The sequence below is a fragment of the Sus scrofa genome, chromosome 6 (genome assembly GCF_054392235.1).
Source record: "Sus scrofa isolate SSC_HxYL_T2T_F1_AM1 chromosome 6, Sscrofa_HxYL_maternal_Yorkshire_Landrace_v2.0, whole genome shotgun sequence".
Lineage (NCBI taxonomy): Eukaryota > Metazoa > Chordata > Mammalia > Artiodactyla > Suidae > Sus > Sus scrofa.
The window spans coordinates 75,165,808-75,191,774 of NC_139388.1; the positions used below are offsets into that span (position 1 = coordinate 75,165,808).

At 46.3% G+C, this 25,967-nt stretch overlaps 1 protein-coding gene across 17 annotated transcripts in view; it reads left to right on the forward strand.

The window, feature by feature from the left end:
* KIF1B (kinesin family member 1B) overlaps positions 1 to 25,346 on the forward strand; it is a 168,023-nt gene extending 142,677 nt beyond the window's left edge. For 16 of the 17 annotated variants that reach the window (XM_021095313.2, XM_021095321.2, XM_021095317.2 and 13 more), the window contains 12 exons: positions 2,221 to 2,326; positions 9,761 to 9,875; positions 11,058 to 11,191; positions 11,973 to 12,034; positions 14,326 to 14,471; positions 14,651 to 14,890; positions 16,526 to 16,597; positions 17,586 to 17,707; positions 19,644 to 19,793; positions 20,116 to 20,308; positions 20,512 to 20,630; positions 21,114 to 25,346. In XM_021095313.2, coding sequence (XP_020950972.1) covers positions 2,221 to 2,326; positions 9,761 to 9,875; positions 11,058 to 11,191; positions 11,973 to 12,034; positions 14,326 to 14,471; positions 14,651 to 14,890; positions 16,526 to 16,597; positions 17,586 to 17,707; positions 19,644 to 19,793; positions 20,116 to 20,308; positions 20,512 to 20,630; positions 21,114 to 21,156 — 1,502 coding nt within the window. In that variant the 3' untranslated portion in view covers positions 21,157 to 25,346. Of the gene's footprint in view, positions 1 to 2,220; positions 2,327 to 9,760; positions 9,876 to 11,057; positions 11,192 to 11,972; positions 12,035 to 13,208; positions 13,504 to 14,325; positions 14,472 to 14,650; positions 14,891 to 16,525; positions 16,598 to 17,585; positions 17,708 to 19,643; positions 19,794 to 20,115; positions 20,309 to 20,511; positions 20,631 to 21,113 lie in introns of those variants that run through there. The other variant, XR_014807045.1, reaches the window with a different exon arrangement.
* The last annotated feature ends 621 nt before the right edge of the window (positions 25,347 to 25,967 follow it).

A 25,967-nucleotide genomic window follows, 5' to 3' on the forward strand; every position in this document is an offset into this window, starting at 1 on the left:
GGCACAGTGTTGGAGTTCCCATTGTGGCTTAGCGGTAATGAACCTGACTAGGATCCATGAGGACGCAGGTTCGATCCCTGGCCCTGCTCAGTGGGTTAAGGATCCAGAATTGCCATGAGCTGCGGTGTAGGTCACAGATGCTGCTCAGATCAGGCGTTGCTGTGGCTGTGGTGTAGGCCGGCAGCTGTAGCTCTGATTTGACCCCTAGCCTGGGAACCTCCAAATGCCACGGTGGGGCCCTCAAAAGACCAAAAAAAAAAAAAAGAAAGAAAAAAAAAAAAAAAAAAACTAAGGCATAGCGAGAGGAAAAGACTGGCCAAGCAGCATAAGCTTTGGGAACCGTAGGCTAAAGCAGGGAGGAGGTCTGAACCTATTTTAGCCATGGACCCTTTGGCAGTGGTTCACTTCAGCCGCAGAATGATGTTTTTGAATAAAGTACTTAGGATTGTAAAGGGAACTGATAATATTGAAATACATTTGGAAAAATAAGAAATATGTGACAAACTCTTTATTGATGTGTTAAATAAGCAGCAGGTCTAATTTCTGTCATTTCAAAATGGTAATGAATGTCAAGGTATTTTACATGAGTGTGATCTGGAAACATCTGTGATTTCTGCTGGGGGCAGAGTCACGGTTATTGCGGATTCTCCTGTGATTTGTGCCCTCTCCTCATAATTGAAGGAAAAGCCAGATTTCAGTTAGGGGTTCCCGAAAATAAACTTGTAATCTTTTTTCCCATCTAATTAAGATCTCCTGGAATCTTTTTTTTTTTTTTTTCTTTTTCGGACCATATCCTTGGCATGTGGAAGTTCCCTGGCTAGGGGTCGAATTAGAGCTACAGCTGCCAGCCTCTGCCACAGCCACAGCAACACCAAATCTGAGCCACTCTTTGACCTACACCACAGTTCATGACAAGGCCGGATCCTTAACCCATTGAGGAAAGGCCAGGGATCAAACTTGCATCCTCATGGATACTAGTGGGGTTTGTTACCTCCAAGCCACAGCGGGAACTCCATCTTTTTTGTTTGTTTGTTTGTTTGTTTTTTTAATGCCTACACCTGTGGCACATGGATATTCCTGGGCCAGGGATTGAATCTGAGCCACAGCTGCCATCTACACCACAACTGTAGCAACACTGGATCTTGTAACCCATTTTGCCAGGCTGGAGATCAGACCCATGCCTCTGCAGCAACCTGAACTGCTACAGTCCAATTCTTAATTCATTGCACTCCAGCAAGGACTCCCAGACATCCTCAGTTCTATCCGTGAACCCTTGAGTGCCTATGAACCAGACAGAGAACCCCTGGAAGGAAAATTTAACTCTGTCCTGTCTGGGGCAGTGGCTTCCAAGATTTTCAAAATTGAATTTTAGACAAAACAGAAGAGATGCTTTCTGACCAGAAAGGGAGGGGTAGGGTGCAGAGGAAGTAGTCACTAAGGATTCTCTACAACCCTATGATTTATTATTTAACAAGCATGCAGTGTAGCAGGTGCTTCTCTGAATACTCCATAAATATTAGATTAATATAACAGACATACATGATCTTAATGATCTTATAAGGGAAGAATTGTTATTCCCACTTGACAGATGAGGCTCAGAGAGGTTGAACATACGCCTGGCCCACACCGACAGTGTTGGAGCTGAGATTTGAACCCAGAACAGTCCAGCTTCATTCCCTGGTGTTAACTTGAAAACAGAATTATAAGACTTTTTGAACAAGAAAGTGGTATAATGAAGGCAGTGGCTTCAGAAGTTTACATGAGCTGAGTGTAGGGTGGACCGGAAAGAGGGAGCTGGGAGTTAAGTGGCCGTTGCAGTGTTTCCAGTTGGAAGGGGAGGACCTTCCTGAGCAGGGCAGTGATATTGGAAATCAAAGTTGAGGTAAGGAGTTCCCAGTGAGGCCCAGTGGGTTAAGGATCCAGTGTTGTCTCTGTGGCGGTGTGCGTTTGATCCCCAGCCTGGGAATTTCCACATGCCACGGGTGCAGCCAAATAAGAGAAAAAAAAAGTTGAGATGAATATGAGAAGCTCTTTGAACAACCAATAAGCTTTCACAGTTGACTGAATGTGGGGTGCAAAGGAGAGACAGACTCCGGAGAACAGAAGGCCGAGCATTCTCCAGCTGGCCAGATGTCCTTCTGGCACCTGAAATTATGCAAAGGTTGAGAGGATTACTGGTGGGCCTTTAAATGTACCCATGCTCTGCTTTCTTTCTTCTAGGCCGGATTAGGAGTAAGCCTGAGGTGGACGAAGCCGCAGTTGATGCCATCCTCTCCCTAAATATCATCTCTGCCAAGTACCTGAAGTCTTCCCACAACTCTAGCAGGTGCGGCACTGGGGAAGGGCCGAGTCAGCCGTAGAGGCAGTGTACCATAGTGATAGAGAAAAAGCAGGAAAAGAACACTCAGCATGTTACCTAAAGGCTTAAAAGCAGAAATTAATTGTGTCTCAGATGAAATGTTTTCCTGGGAAGTGGTTGCTCCGGAGAAAGACCTGTCAGTCTCGGGTGTCATGGAGACATGCTCTCCAAAGTAGAGTGAACCCCCTGTGTTCATCCTGTTGCTGCCAGTGTCAGCTCAAGGCGTCTCAGCACTTTTCATTTTCATTTCTGCATGAAGGCAGTAAGTTATTATAAACTCTCCTGACCAGGATTGGCTGCTATAAATAATGAATTGCACTTTTAAGTTTAATTTCCCTTAATATTCCGTCTTATAATCAAGTGATGACAAAATGCAAGAAGTACGTAGCTGGTCTGCTTTCCTGTGTCTGACAGGAAACTAAATCTGCTGAGGTGTTTTTACCTTCCTGGGAAAGGAGTCCCATCATCCTGCACAGAGTCTCCATTTTTTTTTTTTTTTTTACGTATTGAGGGCTGGGCAGTGGGAGTGTCTGTGTGCTCCAATGTGTGCGCAGAACACAGGCTTCGTATTACAGGATTTCTCTGTGGTCTCTCTGCTCCTGAAAAACTTGCTCACATAGGTTGGCAAGAAGGAGAGAAAAAATAAGACAGTAAGCAGAAGCAGAATTACAAGTTTGGGCTGGGGAGTTGCTTTGTGGCTCAGTGGGTTAAGGATCCAAAAAAAAAAAAAAAAAAATAGAGGGAGTTCACATCGTGGCTCAGTGGTTAACAAGCTCGACTAGTAACCATGAGATTGTGGGTTCGATCCCTGGCCTCACTCAGTGGATTAAGGATCCAGCGTTGCTATGAGCTGTGGTATAGGTCACAGACGAGGCTTAGATCTGGCATTGCTGTGGCTGTGGTATAGACCAGCAGCTGCAGCTCAGATTGGACCCCTAGCCGGGGAACCTCCATATGCCAAGGGTACGGCCCTGAGAAGACAAAAGACAAAAAAGAAAAAGTGTGGGCCAGAATGAATTTCTTTACATTGTTTCCTTGTGTTATAGTTTTGTAGAGGAATGAGGAAAAAAACAAATGTCTTTTTGCTGTTTGTATGTAAGAGGAGCTGACAGGACTGTGTATGGTCGAGAGGAGAGAAGGGTGTGTATGTATGTGGGGTGGGGGGGAGTGCAGAGATAAAGAAGGGTGCTTTGATACCCCCGTGGCTTCTTCCTGAGCAAAATCTTGGACAGTTTCATTTCTCTGAAGTTAGCATTAACCCTGCATTCTCTCTTCTACCAGACTCTTACAGCAATTGTTCAGCTGGCATTCAACACAGTTTCTTTGCAGCTCTGAGAAATAGATCTTAAATCTCCCTGTGGTGCTTAGCAAAATGCACAGGGAAAGATGCTGTTTGTTTGAAGTGCTGGTTATGCTGAACTTTCCTACTTAGAGTAATCTTCATAAGTCCTTTGATTCCTGCCTGGCAGTAGGTCAGACGGTATAAAAGATGAATTTGGCTTTGTCAGTCAAGAATAAAAAGCTACACACTTTGAACACTTGCTTTAATTTTTTTTTTTTTTTTTTTTTTTTTTGTCTTTTTAGGGCTGCGCCTGTGGCATATGGAGGTTCCCAGGTTAGGGGTCGAATGGGAGCTGCAGTTTCCGGCCTATACCACAGCCACAGCAACACCAGATCCAAGCCGTGTCTGTAACCTACCCCACAGCTCATGGCAACGCTGGATCCTTAACCCACAGATTGAAGCCAGGGATTGAACCTGCGTCCTCATGGATACTGGTCATGTTCATTTCTGCTGAGCCACGATGGGAACTCCCTTAATTTTTTTTTTTTAACGTTTCTAGGCCGAGGATTGAACCTGTACCAAAGCAGTGACCTGAGCCACTGCTGTGGCAGCAGCAGATCTCCAACCTGCTGCACCACAGGGGAACTCCCTAACAGCTGTTTTCCCTAACAACTCAACATTATCAAATTTTTTTAGGAGTTCCCGTCATGGCTCAGTGGAAACAAATCTGACTAGCATCCATGAGGACGCATGTTCGATCCCTGGCCTCGATCAGTAGGTTAAGGATCCGGTGTTGCCATGAGCTGTGGCATAGGTCACAGATGCAGCTCACATCCTGAGTTGCTGTGGCTGTAGGGTAGGTTGGCAGCTATAGCTCCAATTCGACCTCCAGCCTGGAAACCTCCACATGCCGCGGGTGTGGCCTTAAAAAAAGACCAAAAAAAAAAAAAATCTTTTAAATGTTCAACTTAGGGAGTTCTCGTCATGGCCCAGTGGTTAACAAATCTGACTAGGAACCATGAGGTTGCGGGTTCGGTCCCTGGCCTTGCTCAGTGGGTTAAGGATCGGGTGTTGCTGTGAGCTATGGTATAGGTCACAGACGCAGCTCAGATCCTGCGTTGCTGTGGCTGTGGCGTAGGCTGGCGGCTACAGCTCCAATTAGACTCCTAGCCTAGGAACCTCCATATGCCAAGGGAAGCAGCCCTAGAAAAGGCAAAAAGACAAAAAATAAATAAATAAATAAATAAATGTTCAACTTTGTTTTCACACTAGGTTTTCACAGTTACTCTTGTTTCACACTAAACAAAAATTCTTTTTGCTCTCATGTTTCATTGATTTATCTAATATTTAGTTGAATTAGGAGTTCCCATCATGGCGCAGTGGTTAACGAATCCGACTAGGAACCATGAGGTTGCGGGTTCGGTCCCTGCCCTTGCTCAGTGGGTTAACGATCCGGCGTTGCCGTGAGCTGTGGTGTAGGTCGAAGATGCGGCTTGGATCCTGCGTTGCTGTGGCTGTGGTGTAGGCCGGTGGCTACAGCTCCGATTCAACCCCTAGCCTGGGAACCTCCATAGCTGCAGGAGCGGCCCAAGAAATAGCAACAACAACAACAACAAAAAAAAAAAAAAAAAAAAGAGAGCTTTTGTTCTTTTTGCTTAAGGTTTAATGTTTAAAGTTGAACTTAGAGAACACACGCAGTATGTGAGTATTCAAGGGCTCTTCTGATGTGCGATAGTGGAGTGCACGTGACAAGGGCCATTCCTCGTGCTTGTCTTCCCAGTCCTGCATCTCTGTTACCTAATACACTTGATTTTCCCTTAACTCCACAGCAGCTTCCTGCCACTTCCAGTCCCAAGTCACCTCCTCAAAGGATGTTAACAGAGCTAGTCCTCACATCCCCTTCTGTGCCCAGCGTTTTCCTGAGCAGAACATCTCAGGAGAGGGACCCCTGTCATTGTGAGCCCTCTCTCAACCCGCCCCTGGAGTCCTCTGTTAATTGTCTGTCCATTTCAGTTTACTTTGCCTATCAGCACATTTGTTTTATATATGTTTGTTTTTTCTTCTCCCCTCTTTTTCTCTCTCTCTCTGTTTTCCTTTTTCTTTTGCTACACTAACCAAAAGCTTTTTCTGTGTTTTTGCAGGCTCTTTCTTGATAAGGATCTTCCTAGGTATTTTCTGTTTGCTTTTTTGTGCGTAAAGATTCTAGTTTACCAGAATGCTTTATGTCTTATGTTGCTTCGATGGCTGTTTTGATTCCGTAGTTTTCCCCTATGCAAACCTGTGCCTGCCTAGGATAGAGCAAGACCTTATTCTGCAACCTCGTGCCCTGGGTTTTTCTGATATGTGTATAGTTTCACATATAGGAGCTCAAGTAATTTGTAGCGTTCTTAATTATTTTCTTATTCCATTTAGCCAACTTGCCCATTTTATTCTTACACCCCTTCAGGTCTTCCTCTTCATTGCAAAGTAGAATGTTACTCCCCTCATTACATATAGAATCTCAGAACAATTTGCATAATTGTTCAGTTTTTTCTTTGTCTTGTCCTGTGCAGTAGTAGAGACCAATTTAGTTATTTGGATAGCTGAGTCTGTGAGAAATGTTCTATTTATTTTTCAACATTTCTCTTTCTCCTGTTAGGCCTGTTTGTCTCGTCTATTTATTTTCTTCTTTTGGAATAGAAAAATTCCTGGTTCAGTAGTGAAGGAAATTTTCCCTCCTTTCTCTTTGTCTGATTTAGGGAAGAAAATTGAAGACTACATGACAGTATAGCCTAATGTAGCTGAAATGTGCTTTAAAGACACAGACACACACACACAGACACACACACACATACACACCCTGCCATGGTCCAGAACACCTTGAGAAAATCCATTTGGCATTATTTCCTGACCACCTTGGAGCCATACAGGACAACCTGTCTCAGGATTCAGCCGTGTTTCTAACTCTGAATTCTCTTGCTAGCTGGATTGAGTTGACATTGCTCACCAGTCTTATTGTATTTCTTACAACCACCTCTCAAGAACTGCAGCCCTTGGTGGCTGTTTCAAAAGGATGTGCTACGGTAATTCCCAGGCACCAAACAAAACAGCAAAAACAACAACAAACCCCCACTCCCACCCCCCACAGCACATCCCAGTGCTACAAGATTTTAGTGAAGTCAATTTTCTTTGGTTTTGTTTGTTTGTTTGTTTTGTCTTTTTAGGGCTGCACCCAAGGTATGTGGAAGTTCCCAGGCTAGGGGTCGAATTGGAGCTGTAGTCACCGGCCTACACCACAGCCACAGCAATGCCAGATCCAAGCTGCATCTGCTACCTACACCACAGCTGCCTGGATCCTTAACCCACTGAGCTAGGCCAGGGATCGAACCTGCGTCCTCATAGATCACAGTCAGATTTGTTTCCACTGAGCCACGACGGGAACTCCCTGAAGTCAGTTTTTTTATGTTAGCCAAGTTTCTACCAGTGAAATTTCCTCTTTAGGTTAAGTGAAAACCAGAAAGCAGAAATGTGAAGGAGCTTTCTTTCACAAATTTAAAGCATTTGTCTCATTGAAAGGGAAGCATGAAACCTAAATACTGGCCCTGAGAGGTGCTTAAATTCTGCTTTGGAACGTAATGGATCATGGAATAGAGGCAGCGGTGATAAGGATCTCTGTCAGGTGTCTCCAAAGTCACACATGCCCTCATGCTAAGAAGGGCTTCATTTCCCTTCAGCACGAGTGTATCCAGACCTCACAGGGCAGCAGTTCACTCCCAGTCCACGTGCCTCAGCAAACACTGAGACGCAGTAAGAGAGCGGTCTCAGGGGCAGAACCCCCAGGCGGCTTCTGCTGAAGTAGTGGATTTCACTACCCGATATTGGAATTTGTCTTAAACCAAATTAAAATGAAAATTGGAACTAGGGCCTCATGGATGCAGAGAGTTTTCTCTGATGAACCCAGGAAGTGGGGGAAAGATATTCTGCCTTCCTTATGTGTGGTTGCTCTGTGGGTCCCTTGGGTGCTTTGTCCATCTTTGTCTTGTTAGTTCTGTGTCTATTCCTTTGGTGTCTTTGTAGAGAATTTTCTTGACCCACACTCAGTGCCTCAAAAGCTAGATATTTGAGAGCGTATCACATACAGCTGACCCTTGAACAACACAGGTTTGAACCGTGCTGGTCCACCTGCATGTGCATTTTTTTCAGTAGGAAGTACCACAGCACTCTATGATCTGCGGTTGGTTGAATCTGTGGGTAAGGAATCTCAGATACTGAGGGCTGACTGTAAGTTGTATATCTATGTTTGACTGTGTGGAGTGTCGGCCCCCCAACTCCTTGTTGTTTGAGAGTCAACTGTACTTCAGAAAGACTTGGATCTCAGGGCAGGTACAAAAGGATGTAATCAGGCTTCAAACTCCAGCACCCAAAGGATGAGATGTGGTTAAGAAATTCATTTAGAAGAATTGTTTTCTCTCTGTTTCTGGAGAAAGAAGCTTGGAGATGTGTTTCCAGAGAAGACATGCCAGCTATTTGTCATGGGATACCCAGAAAAGGTAGCAGCAGTGGCGTTCCCGTTGTGGCTCAGCAGGTTTAGGACCTGATAGTAACGCTATGAGGATGTGGGTTCGATCCCTGGCCTCGCTCAGTGGGTTAAGGATCTGGCATTGCCGCAGGCTACAGCATAGGTCACAGATGTGGCTCGGATCTATTGCTGCTGTAGCTGTGGCATAGGCCGGCAGCTATAGCTCTGATTTGACCCCTAGCCTGGTAACTGCCATATGCCGCAGGTGCGGCCCTGAAAAGAAAAGAAAAGAAAGAAAAAGAAGAAAGGAAAAAAAAAAAGATAGCAGCAGTGAGGTTACCATTTGGGAAGGAATGCAGAGGAGTGTATCAGGCAGGGAGCAGGGTATGCCGAAGCCGTATCACACGTGCAGAGGCTGCTGGAGAGGGGAAACCCACTCTGCAGGGCCTCGTGACGTGTCTTCCCGGGCGGGTCTCACCCGGGCTGAGGAGGGAGGGCTGAGGGTAGAGTTGGGGGCTGATCTGTGACACTGCATTTGAACTCACAATGGTGCTTCAGCTGAGACGTGCTGAACTGGAAGGTTTAATGTTAATTAGGGCCTACAATGTTTTACTAGTTGGAGAGAAAAGAGATACTAAAACAACTCAGTTTTAGTATTTATTAAATAATAAAGCTTATAAAGCTTCTAGTTAGTTATTTGAAAACTGATAAATAATAATTGGCTGACTCTGGTATTAAAAGTCATTGTCTTTTACTGAAATGTCAGCTACAAATAACCTCTTCATTCTTTTATTTTTTTTATTTTATTTTATTTTTTTTTTTTTTGTCTTTTGTCTTTTTTGTTGTTGTTGTTGTTGCTATTTCTTGGGCCGCTCCCACGGCATATGGAGGTTCCCAGGCTAGGGGTTGAATTGGAGCTGTAGCCACCGGCCTACGCCAGAGCCACAGCAACGCGGGATCCTAGCCGCGTCTGCAACCTACACCACAGCTCACGGCAACGCCGGATCGTTAACCCACTGAGCAAGGGCAGGGACCGAACCCGCAACCTCATGGTTCCTAGTCGGATTCGTTAACCACTGCGCCACGACGGGAACTCCCATTCTTTTATTTTAAATAAGACTCTCTATGCGGTTTCTTTCATGAATCTTCCAGATGTGTCTGTGACATTTCTGAAGCTCAGCAGAACGGGATTGAGATGCGCAGGCTGCAGCCCACAAATGACTGACTCTTTGCTTCCTGCCCTCCTCACTGACTGACACAGGAGCTTGCTTAGTCTGTCTTCTTTTAGTCTCTGTCCACATTCACGTATCCCTTTCATCTTTATCCACTTGATTGATCTCACTATTCTGTGTTTATAGGCAGTAGGAAAACAGACTTGTCCAAAATTTATATTATATGCGTATATAACAAGAGCTTAAGTATTCCTTGATGATGGTCAGGGCAAGAGGAGGGGGCCCACCTTTCCCTCCCAGGAGCTGAAGGTTCTGCTCTGCTGGTAGAGCTCAGTACATTGGAAGCGTTGGTTGGTGTAGGATTCTGCAGTATTCCTGACAGTGACAGGACCTGGACCAAGATGACATCAGCTGCTTTTGGGTGACTCCCTCTGCCTTTTTGACCTTAGGACCTTCTATCGTTTCGAGGCCGTGTGGGATAGCTCCCTCCACAACTCCCTCCTTCTGAACCGGGTGACACCCTATGGGGAAAAGATCTACATGACCTTGTCAGCCTACCTGGAGGTGAGAAGACCCAGAACCTGAGTGGCCATGAACGGCCAGCCCTGAACAGTGGGCACATTACACCAGGAAGTGGGGAGGAAAGATGTGACTGATTTTTGTCTTCCTTGCTCCCTCTATATCGTTAAGCTACTTATTTTAGTATACTTTGCTTACTCTTCTGATTATATTAGATTCTGTTCTCATCTCTAGTTAATCAAAAAGCCACATAGGAGTTCCCATCGTGGAGCAGTGGTTAACGAATCCGACTAGGAACCATGAGGTTGCGGGTTCGGTCCCTGCCCTTGCTCAGTGGGTTAAGGATCCAGTGTTGCCATGAGCTGTGGTGTAGGTCGCAGACGTGGCTCGGATCCCGAGTTGCTGTGGCTCCGGCGTAGGCCGGTGGCTACAGCTCCAATTAGACCCCTAGCCTGGGAACCTCCGTATGCCGCGGGAGCAGCCCAAGAAAATGGCAAAAAGACAAAAAAAAAAAAAAAAAAAAAGCCACATAACTTATATTGTAGCTTCAGCTTTACTAGCCTAATATCTATTCTTCAAAGAATGTATGATTTTAAGAAAACTACCTCTTGGGGTTCCCATGTGGCACAGTGGGTTAAGGATCTGGTCTTGTCCCTGCAGTGGTTCAGGTCACTGCTGTGGCATGGGTTCGATCCCTGGCCTGGGAGCTTCTGCATGCCACAGGCTTGGCAAAAAAAACCCACCTGTTGTTTTTGTAGTTGTGGACCAGGGCTAGTAGTGGTGAGCAGCACAGACTCTGGAGAAGTAGCCTCTCTGAGCTCGAGTTCCTGTACTGCCACTTACTGCTCTCATGTCCTTGGACAAGTGACTTCATCTCTCTGTGCCTCAGTTTCCCCATCTCCTAAACAGGGGTGACAGTAAATAACATTTACCTCAAAAGCTGTTGAGAGGCTGTAGACAAGGATTTAGAACAGTGCTTGGCATGTTAGCCATTATCACAGGAAAAACTTTGAACATTTTTTGAGAAAAATAAATGCATCTGCAAGGAATACCACCTGACCTTAAAGATGCTGTGTATTGGTTTGCTGTTGAAATAATTGGTAGAGCTGAAGTCTTCCACCCCAACATGTGGGACCAGCTTTCTAAATATGATAGCGCCCCGTCTGTGATCACAGGTCACAGGTGCTCAGTGTGCGTTTAACCCGCGCCCGCCCTGTCTGCTTTCAGCTGGATCACTGCATCCAGCCCGCCGTCATCACCAAGGATGTGTGCATGGTCTTCTACTCCCGGGACGCCAAGATCTCACCGCCTCGCTCCCTGCGCAGCCTCTTCGGCAGCGGCTATTCAAAGTCACCAGACTCGTGAGTTTTTGAGACAAGTTTAGCTTCTGGTTGGATTGCCCTGCACAGAATCAGCTAGTCTTCTGGGTATCTGTAGCTGCTGTTCTCAGGGTTCGTTCACAACCTGTAAGCTGTTTTGGTAACTGATGCCTAGAGTGCAGTGACTTAAATGCTGGCATCTCATCGTGTGCTGACAGATAGATGAGGTAGTGCAGAAAGGAACATGACATGTCAACACTTCTCAAACAGTTCGGCAGGGACTGAGTGTTCTTTTAAATGTCATTCTTATTTCTAAGTTTACCATTGGGATTTTCTTTTTTTTAAGATTTATGTTTAAGATCTGTAAACATACGTTGAAAACAACACCCTGAATACCTGTGCATCAAGAACCAGCTTAAAAATCAGGTGTAACTGAGAGAGTTAGTACCTTGCTCATCACACTTCTCAGAAGTTGATGTTTATCATTTCATTCTAGTCAGACTTTTACCTCCCTCATCTCTTCCTTCTTCTGGTAAAAAAGGGTAAATGTTTAATTTTTACATTTGTATTATAAATTATCTAGTTTATGATTCCGTTTTATTTATCCATTGAAATAAGAATGTTCAAAAGTTTTTCCTCCTAGAAAAAAATATACAGAAGTTCTGAATAGGAAAGGAAGAGTAACTGATGAGAAGTGTCTGTAATTGTATTTGAGGGTGGGTTGTAGTCCCAGCAGAGGAGACAGTGCTTTAAGTCGAGAGAATTGAGATTTTTCGTGTTTTTGTGCTATAATTAAGCAGTTTATTTGTTTTAATTCAAACAGCAATCGAGTCACTGGAATTTATGAACTCAGTTTATGCAAAATGGCAGACACAGGTAGTCCAGGTAAGCTCTAGATCGGGGGTGGTAGTGATCTCTGCATAATTAGAGCATATTATATCAAAAACCTACCCAACCCATGAAGGATAGATAAACATTTTTTAGAAACCAGTTTTATTTTACAAGCCACTTTGGTGGCATGGTAGGAGTTAGCTTTTTCTGAGTTACAGCACTCTTTGGTTTCTGACATGCAATGCAGTTGTAAAAACTAGATGAAACAGAATGTTACTGGGCTCTGGATACTTTAGAACATCCGAGTGTGTCAGAATGAATTTGGCTTGGAAAACTTCAGAACCATCTCCCTCCCCACCTTAGCCCCAAAGATAACTTGACAGTATAACTTTACAGGTGCTATCAAACTAGAATTTGAACTTCCTATGCTCTAGAAGGACAAATTATTACCTTGAACTTGTTCTGTGTCCTCATGTCTCCCTGGACTGCTGTTTTTCCTCCAGCCTGATGGCCTTAAGTAGCAACGTACATTTCTGTGTTGGTAAAGTGGAACATGGACAAAAATCAGGGTTTTTAAAAAACATTTAATGTAAATTTGAGAGAAAGTATTGGAATCAAGGCCCAAGGTAAGATTGAGATTAGAAAAGAAGACTTTGGAGCTCCCGTCGTGGCTCAGTGGTTAACGAACCCGACTAGGAACCATGAGGTTGCGGGTTCGATCCCTGGCCTCACTCAGCGGGTTAAGGATCCAGTGTTGCCATGAGCTGTGGTGTAGGTTGCAGACTCGGCTCCAATCCTGAGTTGCTGTGGCTGTGGCATAGGCCGGCAGCTATAGCTCCTATTTGACCCCTAGCCTGGGAACCTCCATATGCCGAGGGTGCGGCCCTAAAAAGACAAAAGACAAAAAAAAAAAAAAAAAAAAAAAGAAGACTTTGAGTATAAATCCAGGTCCCAATAGAAGCTAATTATACTGTCTAGATAGTTCCTTCAGGAGTTTTGTTTGTTTGTTTGTTTTTGTCTTTTTGCTATTTCTTTGGGCCGCTCCGCGGCATATGGAGGTTCCCAGGCTAGGGGTCTAATTGGAGCTGTAGCCACCGGCCTACGCCAGAGCCACAGCAACTCGGGATCCGAGCCACGTCTGCAACCTACACCACAGCTCATGGCAACGCTGGATCCTTAACCCACTGAGCAAGGGCAGGGACCGAACCCGCAACCTCATGGTTCCTAGTCGGATTCGTTAACCACTGCGCCACGACGGGAACTCCCAGGAGTTTTTTAATTAACAGAAATTCATGTCTTTTAAATGTGAAACCAGTATAACATTTTTGTTTTATTTATTTATTTATTTTAGGGCTGCACCTGTGGCATATGGAAGTTTCCAGGCTAGGGGTCAAATTGGAACTGGAGCTACAGCTGCCGGCCTATGCCACAGCCATAGCAACGCAGGATCTGAGCCAAGTCTTGACCTACAACACAGCTAACGGCAACGCTGGCTCTTTAACCCACTGAGCCACAATGGGAACTCCCCGTATAATTTTTTTGTGTGTGTCTTTTTAGGGCCACACTCACAGCATATGGAGGTTCCCGGGCTAGAGGTCAAATAAGAGCTGGAGCTACAGCTGCTGGCCTATGCCACAGCCACAGCAACACTGGATCCCAGCCGTGTCTGCAATCTACACCATACCTCATGGCAGCGCCAGATCCTTAACCCACTGAGTGAGGCCAGGGATCAAACCTGCATCCTCATGGATTCTAGTCAGGTTTGTTAACCACTGACCCCTGGTAGGAACTCCTCATATAATATTTTTAAAAATTAATGATAAATAATGGTAACTGAACCAGTGTGTCATCTGCCATCTTAACTGAGGCACCAGATATGAGGCGTGTGTGAGTGTGTGATCCTTGCCCACTTTTCCTTATGAGTGTGTTTTTGTATATTTGAAACAGTAGTGTATAGACTGTTTAATCTTTCTAGCATTTTCTCAAGTTCCATTACCAGCTTAATAATTATCAAAGAGTATAAAACTCAGTTTTAAAAGAAGTTCAGGGAGAGAGTTCCCTGGTAGCCTAGTGGTTAAGTGTCTGGCATTGTCACTGCTACAGATTGCTGTTGTGGCACGAGTTTGATCCTGGCCCAGGAACATCCACATGATGTGGGTGGGGCCAAAAAAGAAGTTCAGAGAGTTGCTTTAGGGCAGAAGGGATAGATGTTTATTAGTAATCAAAATCCCATGTATCTTGAGACTAAACCCAATTTGCCATGTATATGAACTATTAATTTACGCTGAGCTAAAATTGGACTTGAGTTTTTCTCTGAAAAAAAAAAAAGAGTTTTTTCCTCTTAGGCATGCAGAGGAGGAGAAGGAAAATCTTGGATACGTCTGTGGCATATGTGCGGGGAGAAGAGAACCTAGCAGGCTGGCGGCCCCGTGGAGACAGCCTCATCCTTGAGCACCAGTGGGAGCTAGAGAAGCTGGAGCTCCTGCACGAGGTACCCAGGGCAGGGGGTGCTCACGTGAAGTCTCTGCCAGGATTCCCAAAGCATCAGTCTTGCTGTCTGTGATCCTGGCTTTTCAGTTTTCCATCATGGTAGAGGCATCACATTTTGCTAATTAATTAAGATCTTGATGCGCTTTATGTTTGCTGAGGCAGCTGTGTCGATCTTCCTAGGTGGAGAAAACCCGCCACTTCCTGCTACTCCGTGAAAGACTTGGTGACAGCATCCCCAAATCCCTGAGCGACTCGTTGTCCCCCAGCCTGAGCAGTGGGACCCTCAGCACTTCCACCAGCATCTCCTCTCAGATCTCAACCACCACCTTTGAAAGTGCCATCACACCCAGCGAGAGCAGTGGCTACGATTCAGCAGACATTGAAAGCCTGGTGGACCGAGAGAAGGAGCTGGCCACCAAGGTATGAGTCCTTCCTCTGCCTCTGCTGACACCCCCTCCCTGGAGGCTCTGGGCGCTAGTGTTTCTGTTCTGTCATTTGCATCTTCATCTTTCTTTGAGGGCCTCTGTTTCAAGGCCTGTGCTAACGCTGTGAATATAGAAATAAATAAGACAGTTTCTACTCTTAATAAGTTTACAGGTGAGTGGGTGACGAGCTTATAATAGAGGTGTGATCTCAAATGTCGTGAGGGCCAGAGGAGAGGCCTCTCCCCAGGGGGTGCTTGTAAACTGGCCTTGGAAGGATGCGCCACGGGAGAGCCAAGATCGGTGTTAAGGAGTCCATGCAGGAGAGGGGGTTGGAATCGCTCAGAGTATCCGCAGGTATTTGTGTTTTAGAGAGATTCCTCTGGCAGCAATAAAGAGGATGGGTTTAGGGTGAAGAGACAGGAGAGAGTCAGAAATAATCCTTTGTTTCAGTAATCCAGATGAGAAATGATAGTCTGTTAACTGTCGCGGGGTGGGGTGAAGAGGGCACGACCGAGACATTCAGAAGGCAGGGTCGGCACTCCTTGTTGCCTGGATGCAGCAGGGCGGGGCAGAGGGGATGCTGACGATGACCTCTAGGCACATGTGTCTGGGCAACTAACTGGCTAACAATAGAATATAGAAATAAGTGGAATTTTACGTGTGTTTAGTTTCATTAATAGAGTGTCTTCTAGTTGATTTTGGACATATGTCCATCCAGAAATCCAGAAATCTTCATGCCTTTTAGTACCAGAGCAGACCAAGGATGAGAGAGATGCTGTTGCATTCTTAAGCACTTCTAAGCTATGCTGTTTGCAGTAGTTCACTTTTGTAGTTTTTTGTTTGTTTGTTTTGTTTAGTTTCGTTTTTTTCTCTTTTTGCCTTTTCTAGGGCCTCTCCCACTGCATATGGAGGTTCCCAGGCTAGGGGTCTGATCGGACCTGTAGCTGCCAGCCTATGCCATAGCCACAGCAATGCGGGATCCGAGCCACATCTGTGACTTACACCACAGCTCACGGCAATGCTGGATACTTAATCCACTGAGCAAGGCCAGGGATCGAACCCGAAACCTCCTGGTTCCTAGTCTGGTTCGTTAACCACTGAGCCACAACGGGAACTCCTTTTTTTTCTTTCTAGGGCTGTGCCCATGGCATATGGAAGCTCTCAGGCTAGGGGAACTCCTTTTTTTTTCTTTCTAGGGCTGTGCCCGTGGCATATGGAAGCTCCCAGGCTAGGGGTCTAATCGGAGCTGTAGCCATCGACCTACGCCAGAGCACATCAGTGTGGGATTTGAACCTTGTCTATGACCTACAGCTCACGGCAATGCCGGATCCTTAACCCACTGAGCGAGGCCAGGGATCCAACCTGCAGCCTCATGATTCCTAGTCAATTCATTTTTGCTGCGCTGCAACGGGAACGCCTACTTTTGTCGTCTTGAGAATGACTTTATCCATTCAGTTTATCGTCTTTATTAGGCGTGTACCAGGCTTCCCTTGCTCTCCCTTAGTTAATCCTAGAGCTACTTGAGTAGCACCTGAGCTCCATTGTGGATCTTCAGCATGTTATTTCCTTTCCTGCTTTAATCCAGGGCTTTGTTTAACCATTAAAACACTCTTCCCTTTGTTTTCCCTAGTGCCTGCAGCTTCTCACCCACACTTTCAACCGAGAATTTAGCCAGGTGCACGGCAGCATCAGTGACTGTAAGGTGAGCAGCTCACATTTCTTGTCCTCAAGCTGCGCTGCTTCTAGGTGGCTGGAGATGGGCATTGTTATGTTTGAGAATGTATGACATACCTGCTCTTGTATTTATTTAACTTTTCAGTCAGATCACTGACTTCTGAAGATAAGAGTGTTTTTCTGTGAGAGAAATTACCAGATGGGAAACATTTTGGCTTTTCCCTGAATCCCTTGGAGAAGAATATTCTGTAGGGGGTGATGTATTATTATTATATGGCAGAACACAAGAAGTCTGAGGTTCTTGGTGGCATGAAATTTTGTTTCCTTCGACAGTGAGGTGAACCCTGTAAAGAACTTCCATGTCATTCCCTCTGCTCTGTTCTTCCTGACCTTTTTCCTGCTCCCTAGACCCTCCAAGCTTTCTGCCTTGAGGCTGTGTACACTGGCTGCTCCTTGGCCCAAAATAATCTTCTGGATATTCCCATGACTGACTTCCTTATCTGTTTCATTTTTTGCTCAAATTTTGCCTCTTTGGAGCAAACTTCCTTAACCACCCTGTGTACAGCCAGCAGCTCTCTGAAACGTTTTCGCCTCCTTCCCTGCTTTGTTTTTCGCTGCAGCACTGCTCCTTGCCTGGCACTTCTCACAGTGTTTGCGGTACGCCTCTTCACTTAGAACTGGAGCTCCAGGAGGGCAGGGCCTCTGCCATATTCTTAAAACAGTGCCTGTTGTTCTAAGTGCTCAGGACATATACATAGGGTCATTTAATTCAGCAGGAGACAGTAGCCATATAAAATATAAGTGTATTTTATAAACATAAAAAGCATCTTGCCTCTTTTGTAAATGTCTTGATTCCCACTGTGACACTTAGGCTGCAGAATATTTGTAAGCGTTGTTTTCTTGAATGCCCTAAAACAGAAGATGTGTAAATGTGAGGTCACTGGCTGTCACAGTGTCTTCCTGTGGGGGCAGCCTTGTTCATCTGAACCTCACTTGTTGTGTTCTGTTTATTCTAGTTATCCGACATCTCTCCAATCAGACGGGAATCCTCCGTGTCCAGTTTCAGCAGTGCTACTCTCACTCCCTCCTCCACCTGCCCGTCTCTCGTGGACACTAGGGCCAACTCTTCGGATCAGAAGTAAGTCCCCAGCCTTCACTGAGAGAAGCTAATGCAAGAACCCAGGGAAGTGCCACCTTGCCACGAGCTCCGTGATTCTCAGCTGAGGGCAGCACCGTCCCCCTGGGCAGCACGGGAAACATGGAGCTTCTTCTGGGTTTCACAGCGGCTGTGAGATGCTGCTGACATCTCTTAACATCATACCTTCCTAACTTTATGCATCAAATTATTGGCTCCTCTTCTTCATTTCTGTGCTTGCTTTGCTCTTCCATTCACACCCCTGATCCTCTCCCCAGTTATATCAGGCAGAAGAAGCCCCATCCTGGCGAAAATATTTTTTTTTTTTTTTGTCTTTGTTGTTGTTGTTGTTGTTGTTGTTGTTGTTGTTGCTGTTGTTGTTGCTGTTTCCTGGGCCGCTCCCGCGGCATATGGAGGTTCCCAGGCTAGGGGTCTAATCGGAGCTGTAGCCACCAGCCTACACCAGAGCCACAGCAACGCGGGATCCGAGCCGCGTCTGCAACCTATACCACAGCTCACGGCAACGCCGGATCGTTAACCCACTGAGCAAGGGCAGGGACCGAACCCGCAACCTCATGGTTCCTAGTCAGATTCGTTAACCACTGCGCCACAACAGGAACTCCATATTTTGAAATTACTTTGGAAAAAGTGTTTTAATGACACAAGGAAGTACATAGATAAGAACAATAGAGACAAGTCTAGATTCCATGAATTCATCATTATAATCCCTGTTCTGCAATGCACCATCCATCTCCTCTGTCCTGTCTCCATCCATTATGCTCGCCTGTCAGAAGCCACCTGGTTATCACCCAGCTGTCTGTCTTCCTGTACCAAAACTGACACAGTGGGCTGGGGAAAATAACACAGCCAGGTAATTTAATTAAATCAGGGATGCTGTCAACTGCAAGACATTATTTTTATATGCTACTAAGAAAGAAAAAGCACCGTCAACTAAAATGTAACATGCCATCAATTATAAGATGCATCCCAATTCAAGAAACGGTAAAGTATGAGAAAAGGGGGCTTTTTATTTTTATTTATTTTTTAGTGTTTTCCTCATTCCTGCTACTTTTATTAATTGGAATTCTTTTTTTTTTTGGCTGCCCTGTGGCATATGAAGTTCCAAGGCCAGGGATCAGATATGAGCCACAACTGTGACCTAGGCCACAGCTATACAACGCTGGATCCTTAACCCACTGTGCCGGGCTAGGGATCAAACCTGCATCCCAGCACTCCCAAGATGCCACCGATCCTGTTGCACTACAGCAGGAACTCCAGAAATAGGCTTTTGAAAATCAGTGAAATACAAATAATTAGGCTAAGCCGCTCTCCAAAGATAACAGTACAGAGCATGTTTCTCACACAGCAGTTTGAGGCTGGTCCGAGCAGTGGTGCCACTCTGCTCCACACCGTCACTTAGGAACCTGGGTTTTTCCCATTTGTTCACTTGCTCTGCTAGTCCCTCAGTCAGTGGCCCTCAGACTTCCATGGGAGGCTCGTTAAAGCCCAGACGCCTGAACTCCATCCAGAGTTTCCAGTTCCATAGATCTGGGTTAGAATCTGAGTATTTGAAGTTCTAACACGTTTTCAGGTGAAATTGAAGCTACCCATCGGAGCCTACACTCTGAGAACCACTGCCCTAGGTAAATAGAAACATACAAGGGAGTGAAGTTCTTATTCCAGACAGCTCTGTTAGTGGGCTTCAGAATGGGAAGAGAAACTGAGTGACTCAGTGTTCCTCCGTGATCAGTGCCCTCTGTAGCTGCTGAAGGATGACACCAGTTGAATTTGGCATTACCCTTTTGATGCCAGCTTTATCTTAGCTAAGCTCTCTGAACGGATGCTGCCAAGGTTCCTGGCTTCTCCAGGTGAGGTGGTTGTGCGGTGATCTCACTGAAGCTCTTGTTACCCCTTTCTTCCTAACCTCTCTTTTTTCAAGGACCCCAGAAGCCAATTCCCGGGCCTCAAGTCCCTGCCCAGAATTTGAACAGTTTCAGATTATTCCACCTGTGGAAACGCCCTATTTAGCCCGAGCAGGAAAAAATGAATTTCTCAATCTTGTTCCAGATATTGAAGAAATTAGACCAGGGTAAGTACCTTATTGACTAGGGATGACAGGTATGAAGAGACAAATGAGCAAGAACTTAATTGCAGCTCTGCTGCAGATCTGCATGGAAGTCTGATGCCGGTGGAATCCGAGGTGAAAGAGCTGGGTTGGGTTCCTGCCCCGGGAGTGTCATCACCCCTGGCACAGCTTGCAGTGGTGATGCTGTGTGCTCTTGCACTGCTTTCTTCAACAGAGGGATTCTAGGCCAGATCGATCATTTGGCCTGGGAACATTTGGATGGTCCCCAGCTAATGTTCACTTTATTTTTGTGGGAAACTAATCTCTCTTGTACTGTCCTTTTTAGCTCCGTGGTCTCTAAGAAAGGATATCTGCACTTCAAGGAACCACTCTCCAGCAACTGGGCTAAACATTTTGTCGTGGTCCGTCGCCCCTATGTCTTCATCTATAACAGTGACAAAGACCCAGTGGAGCGGGGCATCATCAACCTGTCCACAGCGCAGGTGGAGTACAGCGAGGACCAGCAGGCCATGGTGAAGGTCAGTGCCGCCCCTCTTGCTTCTCTCTGCCATGCACAGCCTTCCCTTGAGAGTTCTGAGCTCTGTCGTGTGGTGCAGAATCTCTCTTTTGTGTCTGGTCTCTGAGCCTTCAGTGTGAAGTGCTGTGTTCCCTCTGTGACGGCGGGGGGTCCCCACTGTTCAGCAGCCACAGCAACTTTCTCATCTTCCTGTGTCTCTTTCAGACACCCAACACCTTTGCTGTCTGCACAAAGCACCGCGGGGTCCTTTTGCAGGCTCTCAATGACAAAGACATGAATGACTGGTTATATGCCTTTAACCCACTCCTTGCTGGCACAATACGGTAAGAAGTTGTTCCTGTTTCCTCCTCCCCTTGGTTCTTAGTTCCCAGGACATCAGCATAAAAGGCGAAGGAGTCTTATTCCAGACAGTTTCAGGCAGAGGAGGGACAGGAGTGCGCATGTGGTTATAAGGTGGCCATGAGACCGCAGCTTCTCCTAAGGGGTCATCTGGTGTTCCGAACGGTCCCATTTGCACCCATTGCATCTCCTGCTTGGACTTTTTGTTCTGAAGGCGTCTGCAGCCGGGGCCCATGGGGTGGTCTATGGGAACCTTCATGATCTCCCAGGATCCAGCTGTATGGTCCAGCCTTGGGTCCTGGGAGGGCCTGTGGGCCCGGGTTCCCACGTGAGGAGAACCCCAGGCTGGCCTGTTTGTTCAGGGGCCCAGAGACCTGGGCCTGCGGGGCAGGATGGGACGGACGACATCTGGATCCAGTTCTCCAGTCCTGCTGTCTCTGATTCTCCAATCGCTTTGTCGCCCACAGGTCAAAACTCTCCCGCAGATGCCCAAGCCAACCCAAGTACTGAGTGACTGCCGAGCACCCTCGCTCGCCTTCGAGAGATAAAGAAAGTGTTTTCTCTCATTTCTTTCTGTGATTCTTAACAGTTACACTTGTGTGTGACCCTGCGGCTGAGCGGCTTGTCTCTCCTCGTCCAGCCCTCTGTCCAGCGCTCCCGTCCCCACCCCATCGCTCTGTACTCTTTTCCTTTCTCCCGTGCTGAGAATCTTGTTAGAAGCATGTGGCCTAACAAAAGGGGGAAAAAAAAACACGAAAAAACAAAACCCAGCGGGGATCCAGTGACTCTCCACATTATTTCGTGGCGTATTTTGGCTTCCTTTTGTGTGCCTGGTCCCCATTATGACCACCTCTTCTATCGGTACTGCTGTCTATGGATATCTCTGTTTTTCAAGGCAAAATAATACTTTTTTCTTTTCTCTATTTGTGATGTTTGTCTTGGGTGGTTTAGAGACTAAAGGAGGAGACATCTGCTCTTTTTAGAACCTGAGAGGAAAAAACTTACCTTTGTTCCTGCTGTCTCTTTTTGCCATTGCTAATCCCTGCATTTTCTATCCAGGGAAACGGTTGTCATGAGCTTAGAAATGGGACAGGTATAATTCGCTGAAATTGGGGCTTATATAGAACGTAGTTATGTAATTTTCGTTTAGCAGGTTTGGGACAGTGGCTGCTGTTGACCTTGTGAGAAGAGAAGAGCCGGTGATATTGCCGGCAGATTTGAAAGGACCGTGGGCCTGGGCGGCGGGCCGTGCCAGCGGGTGGTCCGTAGGATGCTTGCCCTTCCTCCGGCAGGGCTCCCCTGAGCCTTTGGTCTCCACTGGGAGGAACCTCTTCTCTGTTGCTCAGTTCTGTTCTTGGCATCAGCGACGACAGGGGTACAGTTGTAATTAGTGCCGGGATGTCCTACACAAACATCCCACAGGGAGGGGGTGTTTCACGTCCTGGTGATGAGCGTGATGGTCCTTGTCATCAGGATAATGATGATAATGCTGGGGAGTGACCTTGGGAGGATTGTAGCACCCTTTGATCAAAGAAAAATAGCTCTTAAGTATAAACCTGGAGTCTCCCTCTGAATCCAGTGGTCATTTTCAGTGATGCTTGTCTTCCCTATGCTCGTAAATAAGCAAACATGGCAGGCTTTCTTTCTGGATCCCAGGACCGTAACGGACTTCCTTCCACCACTAAAAGCAGAAGGACACCTGGGGCAGAGAAGAGGGTCCACCTGAACCCGGGCCCCACGTGTAGTTCTCCGCATCTGCCTGGCCTCCACGCCTTGGTTGTCTCCACCAAGTGTGGAAATACAGCCGGAGGAGAAAGGAAGACGCTCACAACCCATAGTCACCTTCTCTGACCACAGGGTCACCTGCCCGCAGAGGCCATGATGGAAGATGCCGCTTTTCTCAGCTGCAGGAAGTTGTGCAGGAATGGCCCAGGAAGAAGGCGTCCACTTCCTCCAGTCATTTTGCTCCTGACTCGGGGGTGTTCTTTGCCCTCCTTCACCCCCTCGCGCACACCTCTGTTGGACCGTCCCTCGGGCATCCAGGAAAGTTTCTGCTCACTCCACTTTGTGGGGACTGAGGGTCCTCGGCCTCGAGGTTGCTAACTCTCTGGCAGCGAGGGGAAGGGCTCTGCAGAATGGTTGCTGAGCAGGCTCGTCCTCACCCAGACCCTGCTTCTGGCTTCCTGGCTGGGCTCACCTGGCTCCGTTCATCAGCGAGGAGGAAGAGTGAGTCTCGGAGAGCCTCACAAAGACAGACTGGAAATCAGAGGTTGTGACCGGATCTGAAAAATGATCAATAACAACTCTATAGTCGATTTTTTTTAACCTTCTTTCTCTCCTTAAAACATAGGTCACTAGCTCTAATGTTGTTGGTTTTCTAAGTGGTAGATGAGACTTTGATGTAGTTAGAGGTTTCCTGTCTAATGGACATGGCATATGCCCTCCTGGTGTCTACTCAGATCCAGGATCTGTGTCTAGAGACAGCTTCCTGGGCCAAAATTAAATCTCATGTCAGGGAGATGAAGGTTACTTTTAGAATTAAACCACGGATGCTGCTGCTGTTGCAAAGTCTGGTAGGAGGCTCCGTGTCTGTGACAAAAGGGTGGGGGGGAGCTGACAGAGAGTAAAATCATGTAATACACTGAAAGGACTTTTTTCTTCTAACTTAAACAGACCTGGCTTGGAAAGTCTTTGCTTTGGAGGTGTCAGGTACGAGAACAGGCCGACTGGATGTCTGTAACATCTCCGGGAGAGGACCCTGCAAGGAAGCAGGGCCTCTGCGGGGCTCACAGCACAGGCAGCCCCATGGGGCCCCTTTCTCAAAGGGCCCGTTTTCAGGTTGGAGCTGGGACAGTTTCAAGATTGATGTTCCCTTTTCAGACTCCGAAGCTCTCAGAGGAAATTTATGACAGGAATAATTGATGAGGTTTTTGCTGAAGCCATAGTGGCAGGAAAGTTGAAAGAACTCAAACCTTTAAGGAAAGCACCTTTTGAGGGATTGTTTGTTTTCTTTTTTTTCCCCCTAAAGCACTCCTTTAAACAAAAAGAAAACTAAAAATAAAGCAAGAAGGAACATTGTTACATAAATGAAGGAGAAAGGAGTGCTAGTTAAAAGTACCCCCCCACCCCCGCTGTCCTCCTCTTTCCTGCCAAAGCAGAACATGGCCTCACGACTGCCACCGACCAGTGCTCATGCCCTCCTGTCTCTGCGCCAGCCTGGGGGTCAGCCAGCTCTCAGGCTAGGCTCTGCAGGGCCGGTCAGCCCGTGCACACAGCCACAGGCGCAGGTAAGGGCTGCCTCTGGCAGCTGGGCAGGCACTTGAATTCCAGTGCATTTTTATAAGGTGATGTAGGTGAGGGAAATGATTTTTCCCAAGAAACCACTACTTTTTCTTCCCTTCAGGCCTGCCTAGAACTTACACAACAATTCATATTTTCAGTGGGGTTTTCCAGCTCTTCTCAGATAAGGAATCAATTAAATCATTGATTAATTGGGGAAGATCTGTTGGTACCTAAAATAAAATGATTTCTCCTGGCACATGTATCAAAGCAAAGACTTTGTCGCCTGCTGCTTCTTATCTAATTTACAAGGATATTTAATTTTGTAAGGTATTTGTATATTTATGCAGCTGTAATTAATTGCACATTGAACTGGAAAAGCAAGGGTGACCTAGCGTGTGGCCCCTGTTGGTACTCGGCCTTCCCTCGTCCGGGCTCCACTCCGGTTCTCCTGGACAGTATCAGGGCTTGTTCGTTTCTCGTTTGACTCGGTCCTCCATTTTTCCTTTTGATTCCCTTTTTAAAATGTGATTGTTAACCTGCTCTTTAAAGAGACTAATTTTGCTGCTGCTCTCAGAAGGTTTGCTGAATGTATTTTAACCAGGACTCTAACTTGATGCACCGCCATGTCCCCCCAGCCAGTGATGATTCGCCCAGACCCTGACTGCGCAGCGGGAATGTATAGATTTGTGCTTCCTTACTAAGTGCAAGTGTCAGCTGAGAGATTATCTGCTGCTGTTGTTCAAAAGGCCATTTATGAAACTTGTATTGGAGCCCCATAAAATCTTAGGAAAGCCTCTAATCATTTGAAGGAAGAAATTAGAGTTGATTCAAATTTCATGTTAAAAACTCACAGCCAGACTGGCCTGTGTTCAGGTGGAAAGCTGGAGCTGAGGTTGGTCTCTTGCCAAACCCTAGCTGTCATGTGTTTTTTTCATGTCTTCGAGTTCGTTGTTTTCATGCAGCATATACCCTGGCATCATTCACCTGAGGAGTCCATCTGCCTTCTCACGAGTCGTCCTAGACCTTGTGGCTCTAAAGTATTTGTCCGTTGAGATTTCGAGTCTCTCGTCACCACCCTCGTGCACTACAACAAAACCATGAAGCATAAGTGGCCTTTTTGAACCAAGACTTTGCAAACTGATCTCTCCCCAGTGACGGAGTTGAGCACATTTAGCAACGATGTACATTATTAATTTCAGGTTTTCATTTTCATGTTTTATTATGTAAATACTCTCTGATGTTTGGAGCTTGAGTATACAGTATGTAAATATAGTTCTCGTATTTGTACTAATTCTGGTTCTTTTGCTGTATAGCCTTAGATGTGCAATGCGGACATTATCTACCTGTGTGTGGTAACCTTGCATCGCGGAACTCTTAGTGAACGAGCTAAACATAATAAAGGTACAGCCAGTGCATCAGAGCGCTCTTGACGTGCATTTATTCTTGCATACTCCTTTTCTGGGGCAAATGTCACGATGCTATGACCTACACGTTCCTTTCTGATAATTCAAAACCACAGTTACTATATAACTAATGTGCTGCTGTTTCTTTGTAAGTACTCTCCTCCCAAGTCTGGAACGGGCTATTTCAGCTGGGAGATCTGTCTTTTTTCCTCCAGAGGCCGCTCTTTATGTCCCTACCAATGATTCTGTAGTGTGGTGGTAGGTGGGTGGAGGAGGGGTTGCAACCTCATTGTGTCAGTTTAACAGGTTCCTGTGGCGAGCAGAGGAGGAGCAGGGACACTGCGCTGGGTATTTGGGGAGAAATGGAAGCAGGGAGGGAGAAGCAACAAAAAGCAGCGATTGGGTCAACACCTGCCCAGCACCTCCTTCTCCCAGTGTGTGTTTGGATGCTGACAGTTGAGCAGCAGACGGAACCAGCCAGTTGCCCATGTGGGCCTCCCGTTCCAGGGAGGGAAGATCTTCGTTCCGCAAATTCATCATGTCACAGCAAAATAAAACTGAGTAAAAGAGGAGAAGGCATGGGAAGAAAGCGTCTCTTTAGATTGTGTGGTCAGGGAAGGCCTCTTTGGGGAGGTG